The sequence below is a fragment of the Pagrus pagrus genome (assembly GCF_965226575.1).
Source record: "Pagrus pagrus genome assembly, chromosome: 1".
Classification (NCBI taxonomy): domain Eukaryota; kingdom Metazoa; phylum Chordata; class Actinopteri; order Spariformes; family Sparidae; genus Pagrus; species Pagrus pagrus.
The window spans coordinates 37,037,240-37,059,770 of NC_140185.1; the positions used below are offsets into that span (position 1 = coordinate 37,037,240).

At 43.0% G+C, this 22,531-nt stretch overlaps 1 protein-coding gene across 26 annotated transcripts in view; it reads left to right on the forward strand.

The window, feature by feature from the left end:
* Nucleotides 1-22,531, forward strand: part of LOC311261541 (serine/threonine-protein kinase BRSK2-like) — a 175,647-nt gene that overhangs the window by 125,488 nt on the left and 27,628 nt on the right. For 17 of the 26 annotated variants that reach the window (XM_084360279.1, XM_084360263.1, XM_084360264.1 and 14 more), the window contains 10 exons: nucleotides 4,706-4,791; nucleotides 7,636-7,776; nucleotides 9,130-9,246; nucleotides 12,382-12,415; nucleotides 13,725-13,793; nucleotides 17,652-17,798; nucleotides 18,972-19,003; nucleotides 19,651-19,815; nucleotides 20,122-20,219; nucleotides 21,353-21,506. In XM_084360279.1, the coding sequence (XP_084216405.1) occupies nucleotides 4,706-4,791; nucleotides 7,636-7,776; nucleotides 9,130-9,246; nucleotides 12,382-12,415; nucleotides 13,725-13,793; nucleotides 17,652-17,798; nucleotides 18,972-19,003; nucleotides 19,651-19,815; nucleotides 20,122-20,219; nucleotides 21,353-21,506 (1,043 nt within the window). Of the gene's footprint in view, nucleotides 1-4,705; nucleotides 4,792-7,635; nucleotides 7,777-9,129; nucleotides 9,247-12,381; nucleotides 12,416-13,724; nucleotides 13,794-14,293; nucleotides 14,629-17,651; nucleotides 17,799-18,971; nucleotides 19,004-19,650; nucleotides 19,816-20,121; nucleotides 20,220-21,352; nucleotides 21,507-22,531 lie in introns of those variants that run through there. The other 9 variants (XM_084360281.1, XM_084360261.1, XM_084360269.1 and 6 more) reach the window with 2 other exon arrangements.

Genomic DNA, 22,531 nt, shown 5'->3' on the forward strand with positions numbered 1-22,531 from the left:
ATTTAGTGCTGCGAGGCCTGAGTCACTGTTCACACGGCAGATCGTCTCGGATACGTCCCCGTCAATCTTCCTCAGCTGCCTGACTTCACCCTCGGCTTCATCGTCGCTGCTTACATGTCAGAAAATCATAGGTGGAAGTAAAAATACGTGGAGGAATCACACCTCAGCACCCACCTCAGAGTCAGCACTTCATCTTATTGATTATAAAATGAACTGCTGATGATGTGGCTGGTTATTGCAGGAGCATCCATGTTCTCTGCATGTCACTCTAAATCCAGTGTTTCACCCCGCGGCTCAGCTGAGATCTCCAGCCTCCTGTGAACCTGCAGAGGATCAGCAGACACGGATAATGAATGAATGAATGAATAATTGTCTTATATTAATGTATCAAGTATTTCTTCTTTGTCCGTTAGAGTCCATTATGCTTGACTTAACTTGATAAAAGCTTATATGTTAATGCCTTTTTAATGAAAGCGAACACAGCTGCTAACATTTATGCTAATCGGCTCAACAGAGAGGACGAGGTGAGCGGGTGAACGCTGGATTCAGAGGAGATCACAGCAACTGAGACAATTACAGATCTGTGGGCTGAGTTACCTCGAGGAGGGTCAGACCTGAGTCTTGGTTTATGTTTCGGCTCGTGTTTCCTTCCCTCCTCTCACATGCACTTTTATTACTGCACATTAAAAACCGTATGGGTCTTAATGGAGCTTAATAAACGTCGCCGTCACCGCTCATGTGTGAAGGTCAGGGGAGGCTGAATGTCTGTTTACCTTGTACATGTGTTTAATTAGCCTCTGCCGTGCTGCCGTGTGTGTCGGCTCTCGCTGATGTGAGCAGATGAATCAGAGGCTAATGAGATCTGAAAGCAGGAGGACGAGCCGAAGCACCTGCAGCAGACATGAGTCACTGTGTTCACCTGCCGGTGGGAAAGTGTCACACCTGGGAAACTACAGCTTAATGCTGTTGTGTTAAAGTCGAGTCAGAACCAGAGGACACAGTGTTGGCTGCTGTACTTCATTAGAGTTAGGGCGCAAATGTCTTCTTGTTCGGGTTAAAATTAATGAATCAGGATAAAATTAATTAGATGTACTCTTGCAGCCAGAGTCTGCGCTTTGCCCGCCTCTACTGTTGAAGTGTTGAAGGTCAGGTAGACCTGTTTTCATGTCTCTGGTGTTTGTCCCCAAAAGTGGCTTAAGTCAGAACACAGAACCCTGCTCACTGGGTTCAGAAGAGAGGGGCTCCTCCATGCACACGTGGCCAGACCGGCTCAGAGACAAAAACAGAGAAGCTTCATAATAATAATAATAATAATAATAATAACACACAGCGAGGGAGTGTGACGCCACTCTGCTCTACTCAGGGCGTCTTTACTCCACTGTATCTTTACATAGCTCATAGTTGTTTCCTGACATCTAGTGAGGCTGAATGTTGTATATTGGAACAAAGACGTGTTTGAAACAACGTCAGAACTGTTATATCTTCACATTCTGCTGATAATTCTCGTTAATTTCTGAATGTTTTAACTAATATTCTTACGTATTGCTCCTTTAAAACGAACAACATAAAGTTCGACATTAAAGGAAAAACATCAGAACAGGCTGAAAATAACATAAAGACTGAATTAGAGGTTCAGAGGACTGTGTGAACTCTGTAGATAAATGAACAGAACTTTCTAAAGTAACTAAACAACATGCTGACACAGTGATTTGCGCTCTGCTGCACCTGTAGCCACACCCACCAGTGATGTCACAGGGTGCTGGAGCACACCTGTACGTCCCTGCAGCAGGTTAAAGCACTCGAGGTTTTGTATTGTGTGGTATTTCTAACAAGGTGACCTCAGTTTCAAGGCTAATATTAGCATATCGAAGCTATTCCATCATCGCCATTCACTTGTTCAGTTCCTCCAGCAGGCCCTCAAAGATCTTTAGTCATCATTTGATCTGAACGTTTCTCTCCTGACTCTTCGACCTCTTCATCTTCGTGAGAAGAGTTGGGAGATGAGAGCGATGGAGGGAGAAGTTGGTGTGACAGACCCGGTCTGGGAGGCTGCTGGGCCAAAGATTAAAGGGAAGTCTTTCATTATTTATTTGCTGCCAGCCGCCATCACTCGCCATGACAGACCTTTGAAGACGGGCGTCTTTGATGGAAATGAAATGATTTTTTCGTGGTGTCTTCTGTCCTGCGTTTGACCCGTCACATCAGCGCTGAGCGGGGACACCAGAGGACGACTCAGAGTCGCGAGGACTGACTGAGCGATCGGAGGCCGATGATTGACAGATGAGTGATGGTGTTTGTGTGTTCGGCAGCTTAAAGCCCAGCAGTGACGAGGATCCGAAATCAATAGGATGTATCAGCGAAGGATCAGTTTGATTACCTGTGGTATAGATCCCCTCTGACGCCAGCACAGTGTTCGCCTCATCGATTCTCAGTATAAACGTGTAGAATTGATCCGACATTTTCAACAAGCTGATATCGATAAAGTGGCTTCTGTGGTGGAAACATCAGTAGTTTGGATTTAACTTTCAACAGCAGCCGAGTGTCTGAACTCTGCCTCCTACCCAACTTATCTAGATAACACACACATTTGCCTGATGCTTTGGCTCAACTTCCATTTGATTTCTCTTCATCAGTTAAGTATTAAAACTTGTTCATATGTGCAAAGTTCAGTTTGATTTGTTTTTTTGGTTGTTGTTTGGTTTTGCTCTGACCTTCAGCAGTGAGTCAACACGGGGCGCTGCAGTGACGTGTGCTGGGAAGAGTTTAAGAAATATGAATTTAAGAGCTGTTAAGTTTGTAAGTCGACTCACAGCAAACTGCTCAGCTGCGTGGGTCTCTTCCACATCTGTCAACATTTCTCTGGCTCTGGCAGAATAACCTGGGCTCCTGTGATGAACCACGATATTGCTGGTGGTTTTCTATCAACTTGAAACTCTTCCCATCTCCTTCTTAAAGTTAGTGTAAGTTAGAGTTTCCTTAGCGTAATCAGAAAACGTGGGCCGTGCTTTAGTTACCAGATGAAGAAGACTGGAATACCCTGAGAGAGAACGATTCTCATGTTAAAGTTTTCACATCCAAACCTGACTCGAGCCCGGCTCGGTTAATGTTCGCCGCCTGAAGAGTAACAAACAGCCTCTCACCTGCACAGGACAGGACATCTGAACCAGCCAGACTGTAGACCCGTCGCTTAATATCACTTAGTTTTACACTTGAAAGCACCGGTTCATTTAAAGTGACCGGACCCAGAGCCTGAAACACATTTCTAAAACTTAGTGGATGGATTGGGGTCGGGTATCCAGACTACAGTTCTCCTTGTATGTCGACAAGTTAACTTATTTCCATCACTGCATTTCTTACAAAACAACAGACAACATGTTTGCTGTCTTGTTCTTTTCTTGAGTTTCTACAAAAGATATGATTTTATGAGTGGCTCCACTTTTTGTTTCTGCACTGATTCTCGACAAACTCAGTGTCGAACACAGCAAGCAAACTTGAAATCTGGCAGGTGATTAAAGGAAACGCATTGAACATGGATTGGTGGTTTATTGTGAAACACTCAACAGGTCAACCTCAAATCAAATATCAAATTGAAGAACGATAAGATGAGAATCAAAACAAAGTATGTGATCTTCAGCTTTCTCTGCCGGCCGGCTCTCTGTACTTATCAGTTTACTCATCATTGTATTTTATTTTCTCGTGGGACTTGTTCTGCTTTTCAGGGAACTAAAGGTTCCTTGAGCCTCTAAAGAACTTGAAGAAGATCATCGTCATCATCACAACAACGCTGTCAGTCCATCCATAATGTGATGCGGCAAAGCACAATGAATAAAAAACAAAGTTGTTATCGACTGCAGGTTTTAAAAACTGGTGGCATTTTGAAATAAAATGCATCACATACTCAACCAGTCAGAAATGTTCAGGGCTGAAAGTGAAAATAAAATAACTTCCCTCCCGGCTTTGAGCAGGATCTGAGCTCTGTGAAGATGCTTTTGGTCTTTGATTCGGAGCCTGGAACATTTTCTGCATCAGACTCTGCTTGAAACTTTGTGCTTGAAATAACCTGATTTGACGTCATCTTTGTGTCGTTGTGGCCTTTTTATGCACAGGAATTACAAAAACACAGCTGACAGAGTGATCTCAGAGGTGCAGTTTAATAACACGTCTGACTGATGGTGTCTAAACTCAGTTCACCCTGCGGCCGGCCGAGGTGCCAACTGGCAGTAAATCCAGAGCGCAGCAGGCAGGTTAGCAGTGAAACAGCTGCAGGCAGCATCTGTACGTCCAGACACTTTAGTCTCCGTATCATGACACTCACCTGCAGCCTGACTGAGCCTGCAGGCTGAAATTGATGTAATCCTGTTGTGACAGGAGATCAGGATCTGTTGCCACATCAGTTAGGAGTTATTTTTATTATATTTTTGTTCTTGTCAACAAATCACATGAAAGGAAACTAATGATGTGTTGGTCTGCTGCTCTTTTTGACTTCCCCTCTCTGTCTGTGGCCCACTGGGTCCTACTGAAGACTGAAATCTGTTACAACAGCATCAGAGCCGACCTTAAAACAAACAGACCTTCAGGTTTTATAAGTAAACGAGGCTGACCTAACTTCAGACTGTGTGTCCGTGTTTGTCCTGTAAATGAAGCTGATCTCTTTCACGTCTCGTGGTAAAACTAATTTTCTTTTTTTTTCTGTGTTTCTCTGCAGGTGGAGCGGGAGATAGCCATCCTGAAACTCATAGAGCATCCCCACGTTTTAAAGCTGCATGACGTCTACGAAAATAAGAAATACCTGTAAGTATGTTTGTCCAGGTGAACGCTGCATTCACACTGTGAGCAACGGCATCCAACCCTGTCCCTGTATGTATCGGTGTGCTGATGCTGATATCAGGAAGTAAAAACATTCGGATATAGGTATTAAATGTATTCTCAGACGAAGACAAAGATATTTAACAGAGACATATTTTACAGTTTGAACAATGAACTTTGTGTAAAATAAAATCAGTGCACAGAAACATTAAACTCACCGGGACTAAAATAATTATAAATATCGAAAGCATCTTTTTCTGCACTAAAATCTCAAAAACAAAAATATTTTAGTTGTAACAGTTTTCAGATTGGCGCAAATTTGGCAACACATGCACCAGTACAGATATATCTGTTATATCTGCAGGGCTCTAATGAAACTGTTGTGCTGAACAACATAATCGCTGCCCGGACGATGTTCAGAGGCGGCTGAGGTGGATGAGAGGCGTAGAAGGTGCAGGATTATCAGGCCAGGCTGTTGTCTGTGGTTCAGTTTAGGCATTAAAAGCACTTCGGTTAAGGTCAGCAGAGATTCCACTTAGACGATAATTAAAAATGTTATGTCTCATCTCATTACTGACTTTTTCTGTCTTACTACAGACCATAATCTTGACCTAACATTAATCAAGTGCTGTCAGTGCCACATCATCACTCCTTTAATTTAAGATTCAACACACAACTTCATTTTTTGAGTCGCCGCCGGGTCTCAAACAGATTTAATTCGCTGTATAAAGAGAAACATGTGTAATGGAAATATGTAGTTGGACCAGCTGCAGTTATATGTACAAACTCTGCCAAACCTCCAGGCTGAGATCCACGTTCAAACACTCAGAACGTTCCTCTGAGCTTCTAGGGGAGAGAAACACCAAATATATCAGGCTGAGGACGTGTAAAAAGTGATTCACAAGACGTGTAGAGTATTTCCATTTGTTGAAGGAATTCAAAGTTTAAAATAATAATTAAAACTAAAGTAACGAGCCTGTTTTGGAAACGTGAGGAGGAGAAAGTTCAGATATTTGTGTTCAGGTGAAGGGAGGGAAAGGTAGCGTCTGGTCTGTGTTAATGTTAGCAAGCTGGGCTAACTACAGTAGTGGTAGTAAACCTGACAGCGTGTTGAGCTCTCACACATGTTGTTAAGTAGCTGATGATCGCTTGGCACTGACACGATCGAGAATCAAGTCTTGCATCAACGTTTCTGGTCCTCAGGTCAGTCGGACCTGCTGGAAGCTCGAGGCTGAGATGGTGTTAAAATATATGTTAAAAAATGAGAGAAATCACACACTGTGTTTTCTTCTGACTGAATATGAGGAGAAATCAAATTTCAGCCTCCAGAAAAACAACATTGATCAGATCTGAAGATGAGAGCGTGTCTCTGGATGACGCTCTGCTGTCGACAGCTCTCGCTTGATCACTCTCGCTCCACGCAGCAGTTCGAGCTCTGGATTTTATTGAAGTGTTCAATATTTTATTGGCTCCCCCTCACTTTAACCCCCCCGCCCCCTCTGACTGTGCAGCTTTAATGTATATCCCTGTTCTGTTGTATACATTAATCTACTGCATGTGGCGGCCGTGCTCCAGTGGCACGACTTAATGCGCTGTTCAATAATTGATAAAGGCTCCGCCGACGAACGGAGCAGGAATTTGTTTTCTTAATGTTGCGAGGACAGGGACGGATGGTCATCGTGCATGCAAACAGTTTGCGGGAGAAAGATTTCACACTCACAAATCACAAGCGAACGCGTTTCTAATTTAAATAGCGCCGACAGGGAAACGCTTGAGCAGATCCCTTAATCTGCTAATAAATCAGTCCGTGGGGACGGCGGGCTGCAGGAGGAGGCCGAGGATCAGAGATGTCTCCCAGACAAACGAACGGAGGAGAGAGATAAAACATTTTAAACCACAGGCACACAAACCAACACGGGTCGGGGATTTTCTCAAGGATTTACATTCTGCACGGATGCACTGCGGCGACTTCAACACGTCGTAGGCAAATACTCTGTAGTTTACGACTCAATTATTTCATTAATGCCTCTTTCAGTCTGAGGGAAAATTAAACAGAGGATTTGAGGATGTTTACTGTCTGTGTGGACTGAGGTGGATCTGATGACGGCAGGTTTCAGAGATCAGATCTGAAACTCTCATGAAACAAAAGAATCCTGCACATTCGATCACTTGTACTTATTCATGATTAAATAATAAAGTGAACTCTATCTGAAGGACCTGCTGAAGGTCAAAGGCTTTAATAATGACAATTAAAGATATAATGTGAAAGAATTCTGCATTAAAAAACAACTAGACCTTTGTTCTATGTTTTGTTGAGTTGTGTACTTTTGTTTGTTTCTGTGTGGTCGTCTGTCGCTGTAACTTCAGAGAGTCAGAGAGGAAGTCGGAGAACGAGACGAAACGTAACGTGAAGAAAACTTTAAAACACCTCGTCTGAGAACATCTGTGTCTGAAAACACGTCAGATAGATTTTCATCGACCACAGGATCATCTGTGTTTATTCTCCTCTCTGTAACGTTACATTCATGAAGTAAAGTCCATTTTTCCTCCAGCTCCAGTCAGCAGTCAACATTACAGACCACTGCTGCAGTCAGGCTGATAAACAGAGTGAAGATAAATCCACTTTTTAATCCCAGAAGTTAAAAAGTAATCTGAGCTCTCCTCCCGCCGGATCAGAACAGAATCTGATGAGACTCCAGGTGTTTATTCCTCCAGGCGGTCTGGATCTGCACCGACTCTCTCCTCCAGAGCTTTACTATGTGTTGCTGCTCATACTGGTTCTAGTGGACTTTATGATGTCTGACCCGTCTTCTCTCTCTTCCTGTGCAGGTATCTGGTGCTAGAGCATGTGTCCGGAGGAGAGCTGTTCGACTACCTGGTGAAGAAGGGCCGGTTAACACCTAAAGAGGCCAGAAAGTTCTTCAGACAGATCATCTCAGCCCTGGACTTCTGCCACAGCCACTCTATATGGTTCGTTACCTTCACACTCAGAATAATGAGAGAGCAGAGCAGCTTTATCTTTGTGAGGTTCAGGAGGTTCTGTTGCATACGACAGCACAATTATTCCAAAATTGTACTTTCTTAGAAAACACACAGGAGGATTTTCAGGAAGGGTTTGGAGGCCTTCTTTGGACATTTAACAGTGAATACTTTGTGCAGGTAAAATGCAAAAAAAGGTGTCATAACTGAAAATTTGCAGGCTCGTAAAATATGTATTTCAATGTATTCCTGTGTGGAGGCACAAATTATGGGCGTGGGGGACAATGCAAATTTACACAAATGGCTGCTGCTCGTGATTTATCGCTGCTGAACGACGACCGCTGCAACACAGGAAACTGCATCTGAAATCCAATTTGTGGGAAAGCAGGTGTAAAAATCTGCAGCGCTGTTTAATCAGACACAAAGAGAGAGACGCTGTGTTTCCATCAACTTATATTTATTTAAACAAATTCAATATAAAGAGGAAATGATCAAAATATTCTTCACTTCAAGGCAGCAGAGTTTATTTTCTAAGAAGTTGTGATGACTGAACAACAGGTTCCCTCCTGCTCCTCCTCTTCAGCCTCTCTCCTCATCAGCTGTTGCCGGGGGCGACTTCAGATCGTCCAGCTCCTCTTCATCTCTTTTCATCTCCGGGAGCACCTTTAGTTCCTCCACACACGGCTTCAACACTGTGTATCTAAGAGCAACTGCACATCAAAGACGCTCAGCCTGACTCTCGGCATTAGACGTCAAGTGTTTAGCTTTGAAAAGCAGATTTATTCTGTGCCGAGTTTCCTGGATGATCCAAAGAGACACACGACTAAAGTCGAGCTCTTATCTACTGGTTTCATTTCCCTCAGTCATTATGAGTAAAAGGGTAATTCTGATACTGACTCGGACCTCCTTTCTTGATAGTTGAATTGCAATAAGGTCGCCTTTACCACAGAAACATACTTGATGTTTGAAGTCTTTCAAGACTAATTGTTTCGCCCACACTCCCTCCAGAGGTCCAAGCATAAAAGCAAAGTGCCCGCAGATGTCAGGAGCCGCTGGATTCACTTATTATTTTATATAAAACTCAAAGCTAAGTGAAATGGTCCCACGGTTCACAGACAGAAACTGAAGTACAAAAACGGATCGCCTCGATGACAGCGGATGGGAAACAAGTGAGACTTGTTATCTAGAAGTGTAAAGTGAAATGTCATCTGAGAAGCTTCTTCAGCTCCAGAACTGTGGACATCGACGGACTCGGGGTGTCAGGACGGTCGTTGTTTCATCAGTTTTGACCTCAGATCATCATGTCGGTCTCTCTCTTCTGTTTCCTGTCCTGTCGTCCTGCAGCCACAGAGATTTGAAGCCGGAGAACTTGTTGTTAGACGAGAAGAACAACATCAGGATAGCAGACTTTGGCATGGCGTCTCTGCAGGTCGGGGACAGTCTGCTGGAGACCAGCTGTGGGTGAGTAACCTGCGTCCTCTTCATCTTGATTTGATTTCTTTTTTATCCTGTTTTCATCCTCGTCTTTGTGTTGACAACCTTTCTTCACACTCAACACTGAGAACCTGCTCTCGTTTTGCAAACACAGGTGATCAGGGAGGTGCTGGAGGAATGAGTGGACTTGTGGAAACAAGGCGTTACATTTTTACTAGTTTTGGTCTCCACTATCTGACTCTTTATCTGCTGGATGCTCCACTTTGTTCAGCAGCTCATGTGTAACTGCGTCTGTCAGCTGTCTGCTGCTGCAGTGTACAGCACAGTGAGTTTATCAAACACCTGCTGCTGGAAACATTAACACTGAAGCCGACAGGAAAAGTGCTAAAATTAGAAGCTAAGAGAGGCTGAAAGCTCAGGCCAAACAGCCATTTCATCTATTGTTAATGAATCAGTTCATTAGTGGAGCTTCAGAAGTCCTGACCTTTAGCCACATGTGTGTTTTCCTGAGTTGAGCTGTTGTGTAAAGACGCTGTTGCTCTGAATGAAATCCTTTCATTGGTGAGCTCCCGGTTGTTTGTTTCTCAGCCTTTATGAAGCTCTGCAGGATTCAGGCCGGTCCGACGTGTCCCGCTCACCACAGCTAACCGCGGGCCAACAAGTGTTTTATGGAGTCGGTCATGTGGAAGAGCTGAAGACGAGTCCTCCAGCTCCTCAGAAACACGGCACACAGGAAGAGAAGAGGATGGAGTTACTGAACAAAATGTTCTGCTTACAGTTACTCATCCGTCTTTATTATAATTCAGACAACACAGACGCCGGTGCTGTTCAGTTATCTGTCTGTTGGACCTGTGTGCACTGGTCCTGGGCTCATCCTGCTCTCGTCAGGATCATATTCAGCCCAGTTTCAGCCAAATGCCAGACATCTCCTGACCTGAAACCAGCAGCGTGATCACTGCTGAGAGGTGCCGAGACATCCTGAGAGCGTCACAGTACGTCAGAGCGGAGCTGTGTCCATCTGCCACATCGCTCTTCCATACTTCACTGATGCTCACAGTGTTTATGAAGAACCTCTGATGGATCCTGTAAATATCTGGCGTGAGCAACGAGTCAGATGACTCTTCATGTGACGTTAATGGGATTTATTAAATGTCACTTCGGACACGTCGCCCGGAGCAGGAAGGATGAACATTAGCTCTGCTGTAATGAGATCTCAGTTAGTATATTCTGATGTTCTGACACCAGTGTGTGTTTGAATAGTTCGCATCGACTGGTTTTACATACATTAACATAATGAGGTGTGATGCTGCCGATGATGGAGTGTGTTTACTCTGTGTGTTTGGAGGAAGCGCCGTTACAAGAGCGGCGCTCTCTGCTTCATTTGCTGTGATGGATCCACACAGAGGACGAGCAGACGAGTGTTTTCACTCCGTGGTTGTTGAGCACAGATCTGAGTCGGCTCAGCGTGTGACGAAGGACGCGTTCAGAGAATCAGCTGCATGTTTCAACTGTATGACCGAAGCTCCAGTCGTGACCCGTTACTGATTTAACTTTAACCACAGTCCTCAGTTTCCTCCTTCATTACCTCAGCTCTTTATTTATCATCTAGTCTGAAAGTCAAACTGTCGATTTCTGTCCAACAGAACAACCGAAGTGATCTTCGCTAATAAATACTTCTAAAATGCAGGATGTCTCCACTGAGGTGAAGCTACTATTTCACTAAAGGACCAAACTAGTTGTTTAAGGTCACAGATCACACATTACTGCAGCTTTAAAGGAATCTGTGGAGTTTCTGTGTTGTCCTGGAAGCTGGTGGTTAGTTTATGTTAACAGCCTAAAACAGCTTCAACAGATCGTCCACAGGCTTGTGTAGAGAAGCGAGAGAGACGGGGACGGTCACGTCACATTATAATACGCTCACATATTGACAATATAAAAGTGATCAATACATGTAAAACACTAAAACATAGTTACATCGAGCCCTTTAACTTCTGTCCACTGGCTCCATCAGTCACATATGAGACGTCACATGGACAAACCTGTTGTCATCTAAAGACTTGTTGTGTTGTTGTGTTGTTGTGTTGAGGAGCTTCAGGCTGAATGAAGGTGATCATGTTTGTGCTGTTGATCCTCGACTCTGGAATAACACTGCTAATAAAACTGCTCGCTAGACATTAGCATCTTAAACTTGTGACTTTATGCTCTGTGGTTTGTTCGATGCTGTTTTAATAATCTGAATAGATTTTCTCTTCACTTACAGCAATTAATTTTCTTTAATTCATTTCTGTGCTGTAACACAATCTATCAGGAGATGTTTGAGTGGTGTTGTAATTTAACCCAGGACAGACTTGGCAGACAGACAAAGAAACACTCATTACCAATAAAAGTCCTGTTTGATTTGTTAAATGTGTTTAAATGATCAAAAGTAACCGACATGATGTGCATGACAGTTATCATGCAGATAAAAGGGCCCAGTGTTATTTCATCAGGATGTTGGATTAACGTTACTGTGCACAGTTTTTAAATGTTACAGCTCATTTTACTACTTTAACAAAACATATTTTATGAGATGAACATTTGTTTTGTAGACAGTAAATTGAACTGTGAAGAAAATGTAATAGAGTAAAAAGTAAATGAAATGTAATAAAGTAGATGCAGAAAGAAGCATATATTACAACTTCTGTTCATAGTGTGAAACATTACTGTCATTTCAATACTTTATGGAAATAAATGGAAACTATCGGCTTTAAAAATGTTCAGCAACAGTAAATGTGACTTCTGGAGCCAGAATGAGTTCTGTCCCTTTAAGTCAATGATTTCAAACTTGTCCCACTTTTGGTTTTTGCCTTTAAGTTGTGTCACATGGTGGAAACTGCTGGATGCCGTCATATGTTATTCAACAGGATGAGCTGTCGTCACCACAATTTGGATTGAGGCCATTTCATGTTATGTAAAAGTCACTTAGCCAGCAACAACAAAAAAATAAGCCACATCAGGCAATAAAAGTTTACATTTTCATGGATTTCTGTTAAAGTGGTTTATGTTTCTGCAGAGAGCGTCGTATCAGAGGTTCACCTGCTGGCTCATCTTCACAGGATCGCCTGTGTGAGTGTGTCATGTTGTGTAATGTTGTGTAATGTTGCCTCTTTGCCTCTCTCACAGATCTCCACACTACGCCTGCCCAGAGGTTATCAGGGTAAGTGCTCTCTCTCTCTTTCATACGGTAAAAAGCAGCTGCGACCGCCCGGCTCTCTCCACAATGACTCTTACATCACAGCTCGTCCTCTCTCTGTTCTGCACTCGTCTCTCTGGTCCCGACCTCGTCCACCTCCACCGGGCTCAAACACACTTTAAACACACTTTAAAGATCATCTGCTCCTCGTGCAGTCTCTCAGTTTGTGTGGACACCAGACTTAAATTACTGTTCCTGTATCTAATGAACACAACGCAGATGAAGACTTCCTCATTTACTTTTTGTTCACATACATTAAGTTTTTAATTCGACAGACATTTTTTAAATATACACTCACACATAAAGATCCTGACTCTGCATGTTCATTCAATATATATTTGGTCAAATGTATTTTACTATTTATTTGGTATGACAGTGATATAATGTCACCAGATACATTTCCTCAAGTACTGTAGTTAAGTACAATTTTAAGGTACTTCTAGTTTAATTATTTCCATTTTCTGCAGCTTTTTACCTCCACTCAACTGCATCTGGAGCCAAATATTGTACTTTTTACTCACTACATTTATTTGATTACTAGTTACTTTGCAGGTTTCATGCTGCATGAGGGCCAAAGTAACACATTTTATTTTATTGGCAATCAGATTTGAAATAATAAACTAAAAAACTAAATCAGACAAGAAAAATGCTTGATATTGGATTCAATAATAATCCAGGCTGTTAATCCCTGACAGTATGTTAATATAACCAACATTTACTTTTAAAGTAGTAGTAGTAGTAAGTATACTACCAAAGTGATATTCAAGCACAATATCTTTACTTTTACTCAAGTACAACTTCTGTGAACCGGTTAATACACTCTTCTGTAAACCTGAGAGTAAAATTGATTTTTAAAATGTAAATGTTGTAGACGAGAGTAGTTTCCTGGCGTCCCCAGACTCAGATCTCAGCGCTGCTGCAAATGATGAACTAATGTACCTCACATAGCAGAAAAGAGGAAAATTCAAACACTTCATCCTTAAAGTAACTCCTGCAGCACCGCCAGCATCACAAATTGCTGCTCCTACATTGAAGGTATTTCCATAAACGGGTGAATTTTTACATTAAGTTTGGTGCCACGGCTCAAAGCTGTCAGGCTCAGAATAAATGTTGCACACAGACTTCTATCAGAGTTGATGATGTGACTGTCCTCTACCTGCCTGTCTGTCTGTCTGTCTGTCTGTCTATCTGTCTGTCTGTCTGTCTGTCTGTCTGCCTGTCTGCCTGTCTATCTGCCTGCCTGCCTGTCTGTCTGTCTGTCTGTCTCTACCAGGGGGAGAAGTATGACGGGAGGAAAGCAGATGCATGGAGCTGTGGAGTCATCCTGTTTGCACTTTTAGTGGTGAGTGACAGCAGCCGATAAACTGAGCGTCTTGAGTGTGGGGTCAACATGAGTGGTGTTATCTGTCAGGGCTGAACGAGGGGTGAAAAGTTTATATCCGAGCTGTAATAACCTGTTTGAAATATATATATTTTTTATTTGTGCCCTCTCGTTTGGTGTATTATCTGAAAGCAGACTGGCCAAATACTGTCCTTCTGAACAGTGATGTGCTATAATAATAATAATTTTAAATAATAATCAGGCAGGCATCTGAGTAAAATACGATCAAAACTGAGAAAATTATCCTTTTTTTAAATGTTAAGTTTAGTGATGATAATCTCTGGCGTTTCCTCCAGTACTTTTAGGATGTGTTTATAATACACAGGAGGGGGAGATCATAGTGTTTACAGTGTAAAGAGCTGAAGAAGCAAACTGTCCCTGAATGCATCAGGCTGTTTGTTGTAGTTCTCCTAAGATCCAGCAGGGGGCGCGCTAACACTTCACATCAGCTTGACCTTTGACCCCAGTGACCTCTCAGTAAACAAGCTAACGTTAACGTTGAGCTGTTTTGCTCCGAAAATGGAGGACAGCAGCGATCAGAGCCCCCTGAGCGGACAGTAACGACACCCAAACACCTGAGCGGCAGTTTGTGGACGTATTCTGGGTTCAACACCGGAACTAGATGGCAAAGTCACGAATCTGCGGACTCACCTGCTAGCTTACAGCGGAGGCACCGCAGACGAGCGGAGCCGCGTTAGGTGTTCAACCCGGTTTAACTGCCTATTAATCGGCACACTGAGCTTCAGCAGCTCCCTGCTAAAAGCTCGTTAAAAGACCATCGGTGATAAGATGGAAGGTAAGACAAGGTAGCAGTGACAGGCATGAAGGAAACAACGAGTAACTACAACGGCTAGCTAGCTAGCTTAACTGCTGAATGAACGGTCGGTGCCTCTGTGTGGCGCCAACAGTAACTTAAAGGCTGTGGAGAGGCCAGCTGAGGCTCGGTTCGGCATTATATTATATTATATTATATTACTTACGTTATTTTGCTGTAAGGTAGTTGGGTGCTTAAATTATAATAACGGGCGCTGAGTACAGTTCAGCTGAAGTTATAGCAACAGTAGACCAGATCGAGCTTGTGTGACGATGGATGGAAGCTAACAGTTCTGTTGTTAATGAGTGGTGCTGATTTTAACGTCTCCTGTCATCTGCATTAAGTCTGACGGTTAGTATAACACTGTAAGTATGATGCTGTACTGTTGAGAATATTCAAGTCAGCTTAAATAAGTAATGTTATTAGTTAGTTTGAAGTGAGTTAATCATTTTAAGAGACTTGTGTTATTTGTTCTTCTGTGTATCTACTGTTGCTCTTGATGAAAGCAAAACTTCCAGCAGCCCTTGATCACAACCACATGATCAGAGATGATCCAGACCAAACTAATTCACGATAACGATATTATTGCTATATCTACTATATTGCGACACCCCTACCATCATTGGTCAACCTACAGCGTATATCCTGGATTCATATATATATATATATATATATATATATGTGTTTCATATATATATATATATATATATATATTCCTCCCTGCAGGTGTATTGTAATTCAAAATCTGCAGTCACAGATGAACCTGCTCACTCTCCTGGTTTGATGCAGCGTTGCAGAGGAAAGAGAAGGAAAAAGTGATTTGCTAGTTTGTTTCCTGAGGCAAATATTTATGCTGAATGAACTCTTTATGTGTGAAGCAGTTGTTCCCAGCAGAATATCCAAGGTAGTGAGGAAGGTCACTGAAGTGTTTCAGCACAAAATAAACTACCTGACACCATCACTCGACCTGGAAATTAAAGGTTAACATCCAAATACACTTTGTGACAGGAAGGTTTATTATTGATACTGAAGGTCACGCTGTTATATAACATTTGTACATCTGCTTTTTCAAACTTCACTGGTGTGTGAGTAAAGCGTGGATGACGTACTGTATAGACCACCGCGTCTGTTCTTATACAACCATCTCTTTGTTTTCACACCAGCTGGGATTACATTGAAGATGAAACATGTTGTGGACAATAAAACATTGAAGCCACATTATGTATTAAATAAGCTCAGAAATGAAACCCTGCCACAACTAACATGGCTTTATCATCCAGCTTGTCTCAGTGTTGTCATCTTTCTATGAACATCTGACAGATTTGACAGATGATTGGCATCTGTAGTTAAGGGACTTGTGGGGCTTTTGTATCGAAACACTCTGGTTTCCATTTGCAGTCGGTCAATTACATCTGAATGGGCTTTGATTACATGCAGGTAAACAGTCCCTGTGGCGAGCAAAAGAGGACCGCTCTAGCTGTTGTCTGACACCATTTTAGCTTTTCATTTGCTTCTTTTTTTAAAATTTCCTGCATTCATATGCAGATAAAAGCCAGTAGATGTCGTCTCCAACTCCATTCTCATGTCTAAAGTTGCTAGTTGGACTGTGAATCGTCGATAGACGGTTTGGACATCGTTGTTCATCCAACACTGAGTGAAATAGCTCAACAATTTCTGGTTGGTTGTGCTGATTCAGGGATTTTTCGATTGAAAGTAAGTTAATTGGCGACTGCTCTCGAGTGTAGTGTGACGTTATTTGCAACCTGTTTGCGATAAACTGTCAATATATTTTTTCGTTTAGTCGTGAGCCTGATCTTTTCCTCATATGACAGAAATATTTTTGTCTTAAAGTCAGCAGATAAGAAAACTGTCATCTGAATGATTTTTTTTATTTGGTTGGTACGGACAAATAATGTTCTGTCAGAAGGGATATTGGATCAGAGAACACTGACATAGATCATTATGAAGGGCAACAGTTTACACAGCGTGTTGGGAATATCTTCCATAAATGAGTGCTCTCACATTAACATATGGGCCCTTTTTAAAATAAGACATTCCCCTTTAAATATTCCAGTGCCTCAGTTGTGTGTTGTGTATACATTAGAGCTATTCATGTTGCTGTGTAGCACACACAGTGACACAAAAATGCACATCACATAAATAACAAAGGCTTTTCATTCCAGCAGCAACATAATGCGACAGTGACGAGTGAGTATTGACTAAATGACTGTTTGTCGGTGTACTCTGTGCACGCGGGCACGTTCCTCTCCTGATTAAGATGGAGCTCAGAACACAGTCATCATGTGAAGATAAATCTCTCCGCTCGTGTTGTTTTGATTACACACACAGTGTCGGCGGCCATCTGGCTGCGTCCTGCCTCCTTTTCACTGAGGAGGAAATGGTATCGGTCACCACGTCACTGAGCGCGCTCCCCAGCTGGAGAGTAAAGGCCGAGCCGGCTGGCTGGCTGCGATACAAACGGCTTCATCATCACCGACTCTGATGACCGATTCCAAACTGCTTCCAGACCTGAACACCTGACAGGCTGCTCACACGGCGACAGCAGGATGTCGGTGTGTCGTTTGGTCTGACGGGGCAGGTTGATACCTCCTCCAGGTGTTCAGGCCTGCAGGTGTTTGAGATCTCTCAACAGCCACAGGCCACGTTGACACAGAATATATTAGAAGATTTGAAAATAATGGATCAAAAATTAGACTTAGATGATATTAGTTTGTGATTCTGTTTGGTGTCTAGCAGATGTTCACTGCACTCTGCACTCTTATAGGCTCATCTTCAGAGGTTAATAAACAGACTGAAGGGGAGTCTTGTGAGCGGTTTCTCATTTTTAATACATGTTATTTGCTTCTTTGTTGCATCTCCACAAACTGAGTGATGTATATACATTAAATAGCCAGATACAGAGATGGAAATGTTTTGGTGACACGTTACACCAAAGTGTCAAATAAACAGCGACCGACATGTTTCCTCCTCTCCTCTTCCTCCAGGGCGCTCTGCCTTTCGACGATGACAACCTGAGGAACCTTCTGGAGAAGGTGAAGCTGGGAGTTTTCCACATGCCTCACTTCATCCCTCCAGACTGTCAGAATCTCCTGCGCGGTATGATTGAAGTGGACGCCACCAAGAGGCTCACGGTAAGCGACGCACTTCACCTGGTCTCACCTCACCGGCCAGCCTGGCTGCAGAGGACGCAGAGGGCTGAAATCTTCCATCAGTGGACTCGTGCTCAGTTTGCAGTTTTTCAGTCTGGGCTGTTGCCTTCGGGACTGCTCAGGCTAAATTTAGCAGAATTGCACCAGGACCGGCCCTGCAGCTACTCTGCTCTGCATACAATCTTTTCATCTCAGGCCAAGGTTTTTCCTTTGGCTTAGAATAGAAACTAAAACAACAAAGGATGTATTTAGATAATGTGCTTTCACTCATGATTAGTCTGCAGTTATTTGAGCTTTAAACAGTTGTTTTTTAACAGCTACTCATCTTATAAATGAGTAAATTCATAGATAAAGACCAATGTTTCTGTTCGATCACGGCAGCTTGTCAAGAGACTGAGTTCAGTTACGTGAAACAGCCTAAAGGGCCAATGATCAGTGACGCCACATTGTGACCTCTTTCATTAACTTACCTGCAGCTAAAACTAACGCCAGACATGTCGAGGTCACACAGTTCAAATTATTAATATATAAAGAATTGGTAAATCCTCCTTTTCTCAGCCTCCCACAAAACAAATCAGAGGTTTAGTAGAATCAAAATGGCGCTGAATGGTTAAAGTGCTCGCAGTATGTGTTCAGCAGGGGATCAGCGAGGAGCGAGAAAGTCTATAAGTCTTGACACAACAAATCTCATTAGAGCTGCGTAATATTAAATCATCTGTCTGTGCTCACTACGTCTGAGCCTGTCTCACCCTCAGGTGTGAATAAACTACAGGTTCAGAATAAAAATGTGACATTATCAGTTACGTTAACAGTAACGGCCATGAAAGGCCGGTAATTATTTGTTATCGTATCAGCTGAAAAAATCGTATTGTGTATCCGTACTTATAGGCTCATTGTCAGAAGTTAAAGTATCCTCTCTGTTGGATCTGTATATTTTGGTTGCACCATCAGGTTTCAAAAGACCTTCCTGATTCAAAAAGAAGATAAATATTGTTACTTACGGAGTCTTTGAGTATGAAAATGAAGCTGTAACAAAGATCACATCCTGCTCCAACGTCCTGCGTCATGATGCCTTCAAACATAACTGCTCGTTTGTTTCAATTACAAATTAAAGAGACATTAACGTTTGTTTCCTCTTCTAATGTTCTGTTACAGTTAGAGCAGATCCAGAAGCACACGTGGTACCTGTAAGTAGAAACATCTGTTACTTATTTCTTCCCTGTTTAATGTCTGTATGCACGTCCTCATTAAAGCAGGTGATGCAGAATAAGCACATCAAAGCTAGTTTATAGACGAAGCAGCAGCTCCATCAGTCTTGAGAGTGAGAGATCTGGAACATGAGGACATGTGACTTATCTGTATTTGATTAAAAAACATTAGTTTATTCCATATTGTTGGGATTTATCCTGTCGACCTGGAGGCAACAAATGAGATGCTAACACATTTGTCTTCGAAGCTAATGAGGAAGGCACATTGTTCCCAAATCATCAGCTTACAAAACAAAGTTTGTGCCGCATATCCGTCACGCTTTAGCGCTCCTGCTTCCCTTTCCAGTTATTATACTTGTTTGTTTGCTTATCAGAAAGTTTTGTGCAGTAGAGCACGGCTCCCCTCAGGTTTCAGCTACCCAGTGTGCTCAATTAGCGGCTTTTTACAACTGAACATGATTTAATTTTCGAAGGAAACATTTGTTCTTACAAAAAGGTCAACTTCAAAGGCAAAAGCCACAAGCTATTACCAAGTTAAGTCTAAATGTATTTGTCTACGCCTTAATAAACACTTGCATGTCTTAAACCCGAAGCTCATTCTGTTATTTGCATGTGTCGTGTCGCAGAGCTGGAAAGAACGAGCCAGAGCCCGAGCAACCCGTCCCCAGGAAGGTGGCCATCAGGACGCTGGCTACGGCCGAGGAGATCGACCCTGACGTCCTGGAGAGCATGCACTCTCTGGGCTGCTTCAGAGACAAGGAAAAACTGACCAAAGACCTGCTGTCTGAGGAGTGAGTGAGGAGGAGGAGGAGGAGGAGGGGGAGGAGGAGGAGGAGGAGGAGGAGGAGGAGCAGGGGGAGGAGGAGCAGGGGGAGGAAGGGTGGAGGGAGCAAAGAGACGATAAAACCACAGAGGAAGTAGATTAAAGAGGGGAGGAGGGGGAGGAAGGAGATGGCCAGAGAAATAGATGAGACGGCTGAGAAATTGTCAGTTTGATGAATTTTTCTATTTAATATGTCTGTGATGATGGAGCGTCTTACTGTCCCGCTCTTAACCAATGAGCACTCAGCTGACGGCGAGCTCTCTCCTCTCTCCAGGGAGAACCAGGAGAAGATGATCTACTTCCTGCTGCTGGACCGTAAGGAGAGGTATCCGAGCCACGAGGACCAGAACCTGCCGCCACGCAACGAGATCGGTAGGCCCGTCCAGCTAAACAGAGAGTGTAATTTTTAATTGATAGGTCATGATTGTGTATAACATGGTGATCAGCTGACAGCCATCATCAGGCGAGCGTCACAAAAACTCAATCAGTTAGCTAAGTTGCCATTGTACGTTCCTGTGGCACAGACTGCACACCGTCATTCTAGACTGAAAAAAAAGACAGGAGGAGTTTGCAAACACATCTGAGATCACAAAGGTTCCCATTGAATTAAATTATACTTTGAGTTGACATATGCACACAGAGCTATGTGGAAACATGGCGTCACACTTTAAATCCCCGGAGCTAAACTAAGAAGGTGACCCTTGTTGACATTAAACATCAGCATGTTAATATGTCAGCAGCTGAAGTTCTCATCTTAAGAGCACTCAGGAGATCCTGTCATCGGACTATCTATGCAGACAGACTGCGGATCACAGATGGCTTACCTCCTCAGCCAATAAAATACCAGCTCCATGTTAGTATTTACATCTATTGTCTACCCTCCATCTTTCAAATGCTGCACCAGAGACGTTTTAGAGAAACAAAGCGAGGAGATGACTTGTTTAGGGAGCCTGGGATTGTGGATCATTTCCAGCAAGTACACAAGTCAACACTGCCTCAAGCCTCTGAGCTAACAGAGGTTGGCTTGGCTTCACACCGATGTATTTGCACCTTCAAATTCAAACATTACGTCACCGTTTTAGGGAACTTTTTTTCAACTCCTGTCCAGATAGAATAAATGTGTTGGATGGATATCAAGATACAAAAATAAGGCAGCTTTTCTTTGGTAAAGACGAGATAAGATCAGATAATCCTTTATTGATCCTCAGAGGGGAGCCCAAGGACAGAATAAGTACAGATAGAGAAAATTAAAGAGAACAGTTAAATGTGTATAAAATAAGAATAGAAGAAAAAGTACAGCAGTAAAAATACACGTGCAGTACTACTTGTGTACTACTTGGAAGACAGAAAAGTATAGTGTATGTGTCAGTAGTACTGTACCATCAGCTATAACATTGCACGCCAGAGGAAGTGCTGATTTTGTTGACTTTGTCGATCTGGTTTCCTGACTAGTTTCTGTCCCTGTGTTCTCCCCTCATTGACGTTTGACCCCTGACATCGCTCAGCAGACCCTCCCAGGAAGCGTGTGGATTCACCCATGCTGAGCCGTCACGGTAAGCGCAGACCGGAGAGGAAGTCCATGGAGGTGCTGAGCGTCACGGAGGGAGGATCTCCCGTCCCTGTGCGACGAGCCATCGACATGGCGACCCACGGTCAGAGGTAAGAGACGGAGACCTGCACGTGTGTTCATGAGCATGGACAGACATGCCTGAGACACACGGGTCAGTCAAGAGGAGGTGCTGTTGTTCAGAGTGTTTAAAGTGTAAATATTGTGTTTAATCTCAGTTCAGTGAAGCAAAGGAAGGAAGGAGCATCAGCATCAATCTGACTGGTCCTTTTTCTAATTTGTGTCACACACTGTTTGTCTTCAGTACGACCTTAGTTCAGTTCTTCACTTCGCTGTGAGGTCTGTCCACGCCTTCTCTGAACTGAGGTTAAATACATGATGCATCGTTCTCTATCTGTCAGTTCAACATGTTCGGTACATATCAAACAAAGCCTGACGTAAACTCTGCCAGATTAACAAGTGTGCTCTTAGTTCTGGTTTAAAACTGTTAAAATGCATGAGCAGGACTCTCAGGTTTGTGCGTCGTGTGTGTTAAGTGTGCATGGAGCATGCAGTCGAAGAGGACAAGAGGCTGTGAACCTGACATGTATTTGGCAAGTTGGTGCATAAAGTGACTGTTGATGTTTGTGTTGTTGGGATGAACCGACAGAATATCAGTCAGAATATTTTAAAGAGTCTAAATGTTTGAAAATGTGTCTCAACATCCAGGATCAGTTCCATGAAAGAGCATCATTTTTATCCCGGGTATGACACGAAGCTGAGAACTGAGCCTTGGCATAACAAATATTACTCTGCATCTGTAAAAGCACAACAAACGTAATTTTTGTGCATCTCGCATGACAGATGTTGCACGATTTGAATTCTGATTTATGTAAATCAAGTTGTGGCACAAACAAAAGAAACACAGTGGACAGTGGGGTCTGCTCCCCCCCATGCTGATGGAAAGGCAGGGAGAAGTTTCCACAAGACATTTCTGGAGCTTCACAGCAAAACAGAGTTGCAGGATTCTCCTAAACAACTGAAGTAGCTGGAGACTTGATTTAAACTGGAAAACTAACCAGGGGGAAAAAATGGCTTCATACAGCAAGTCTGACGTCTCCGGAAGCCCCGAGATCCC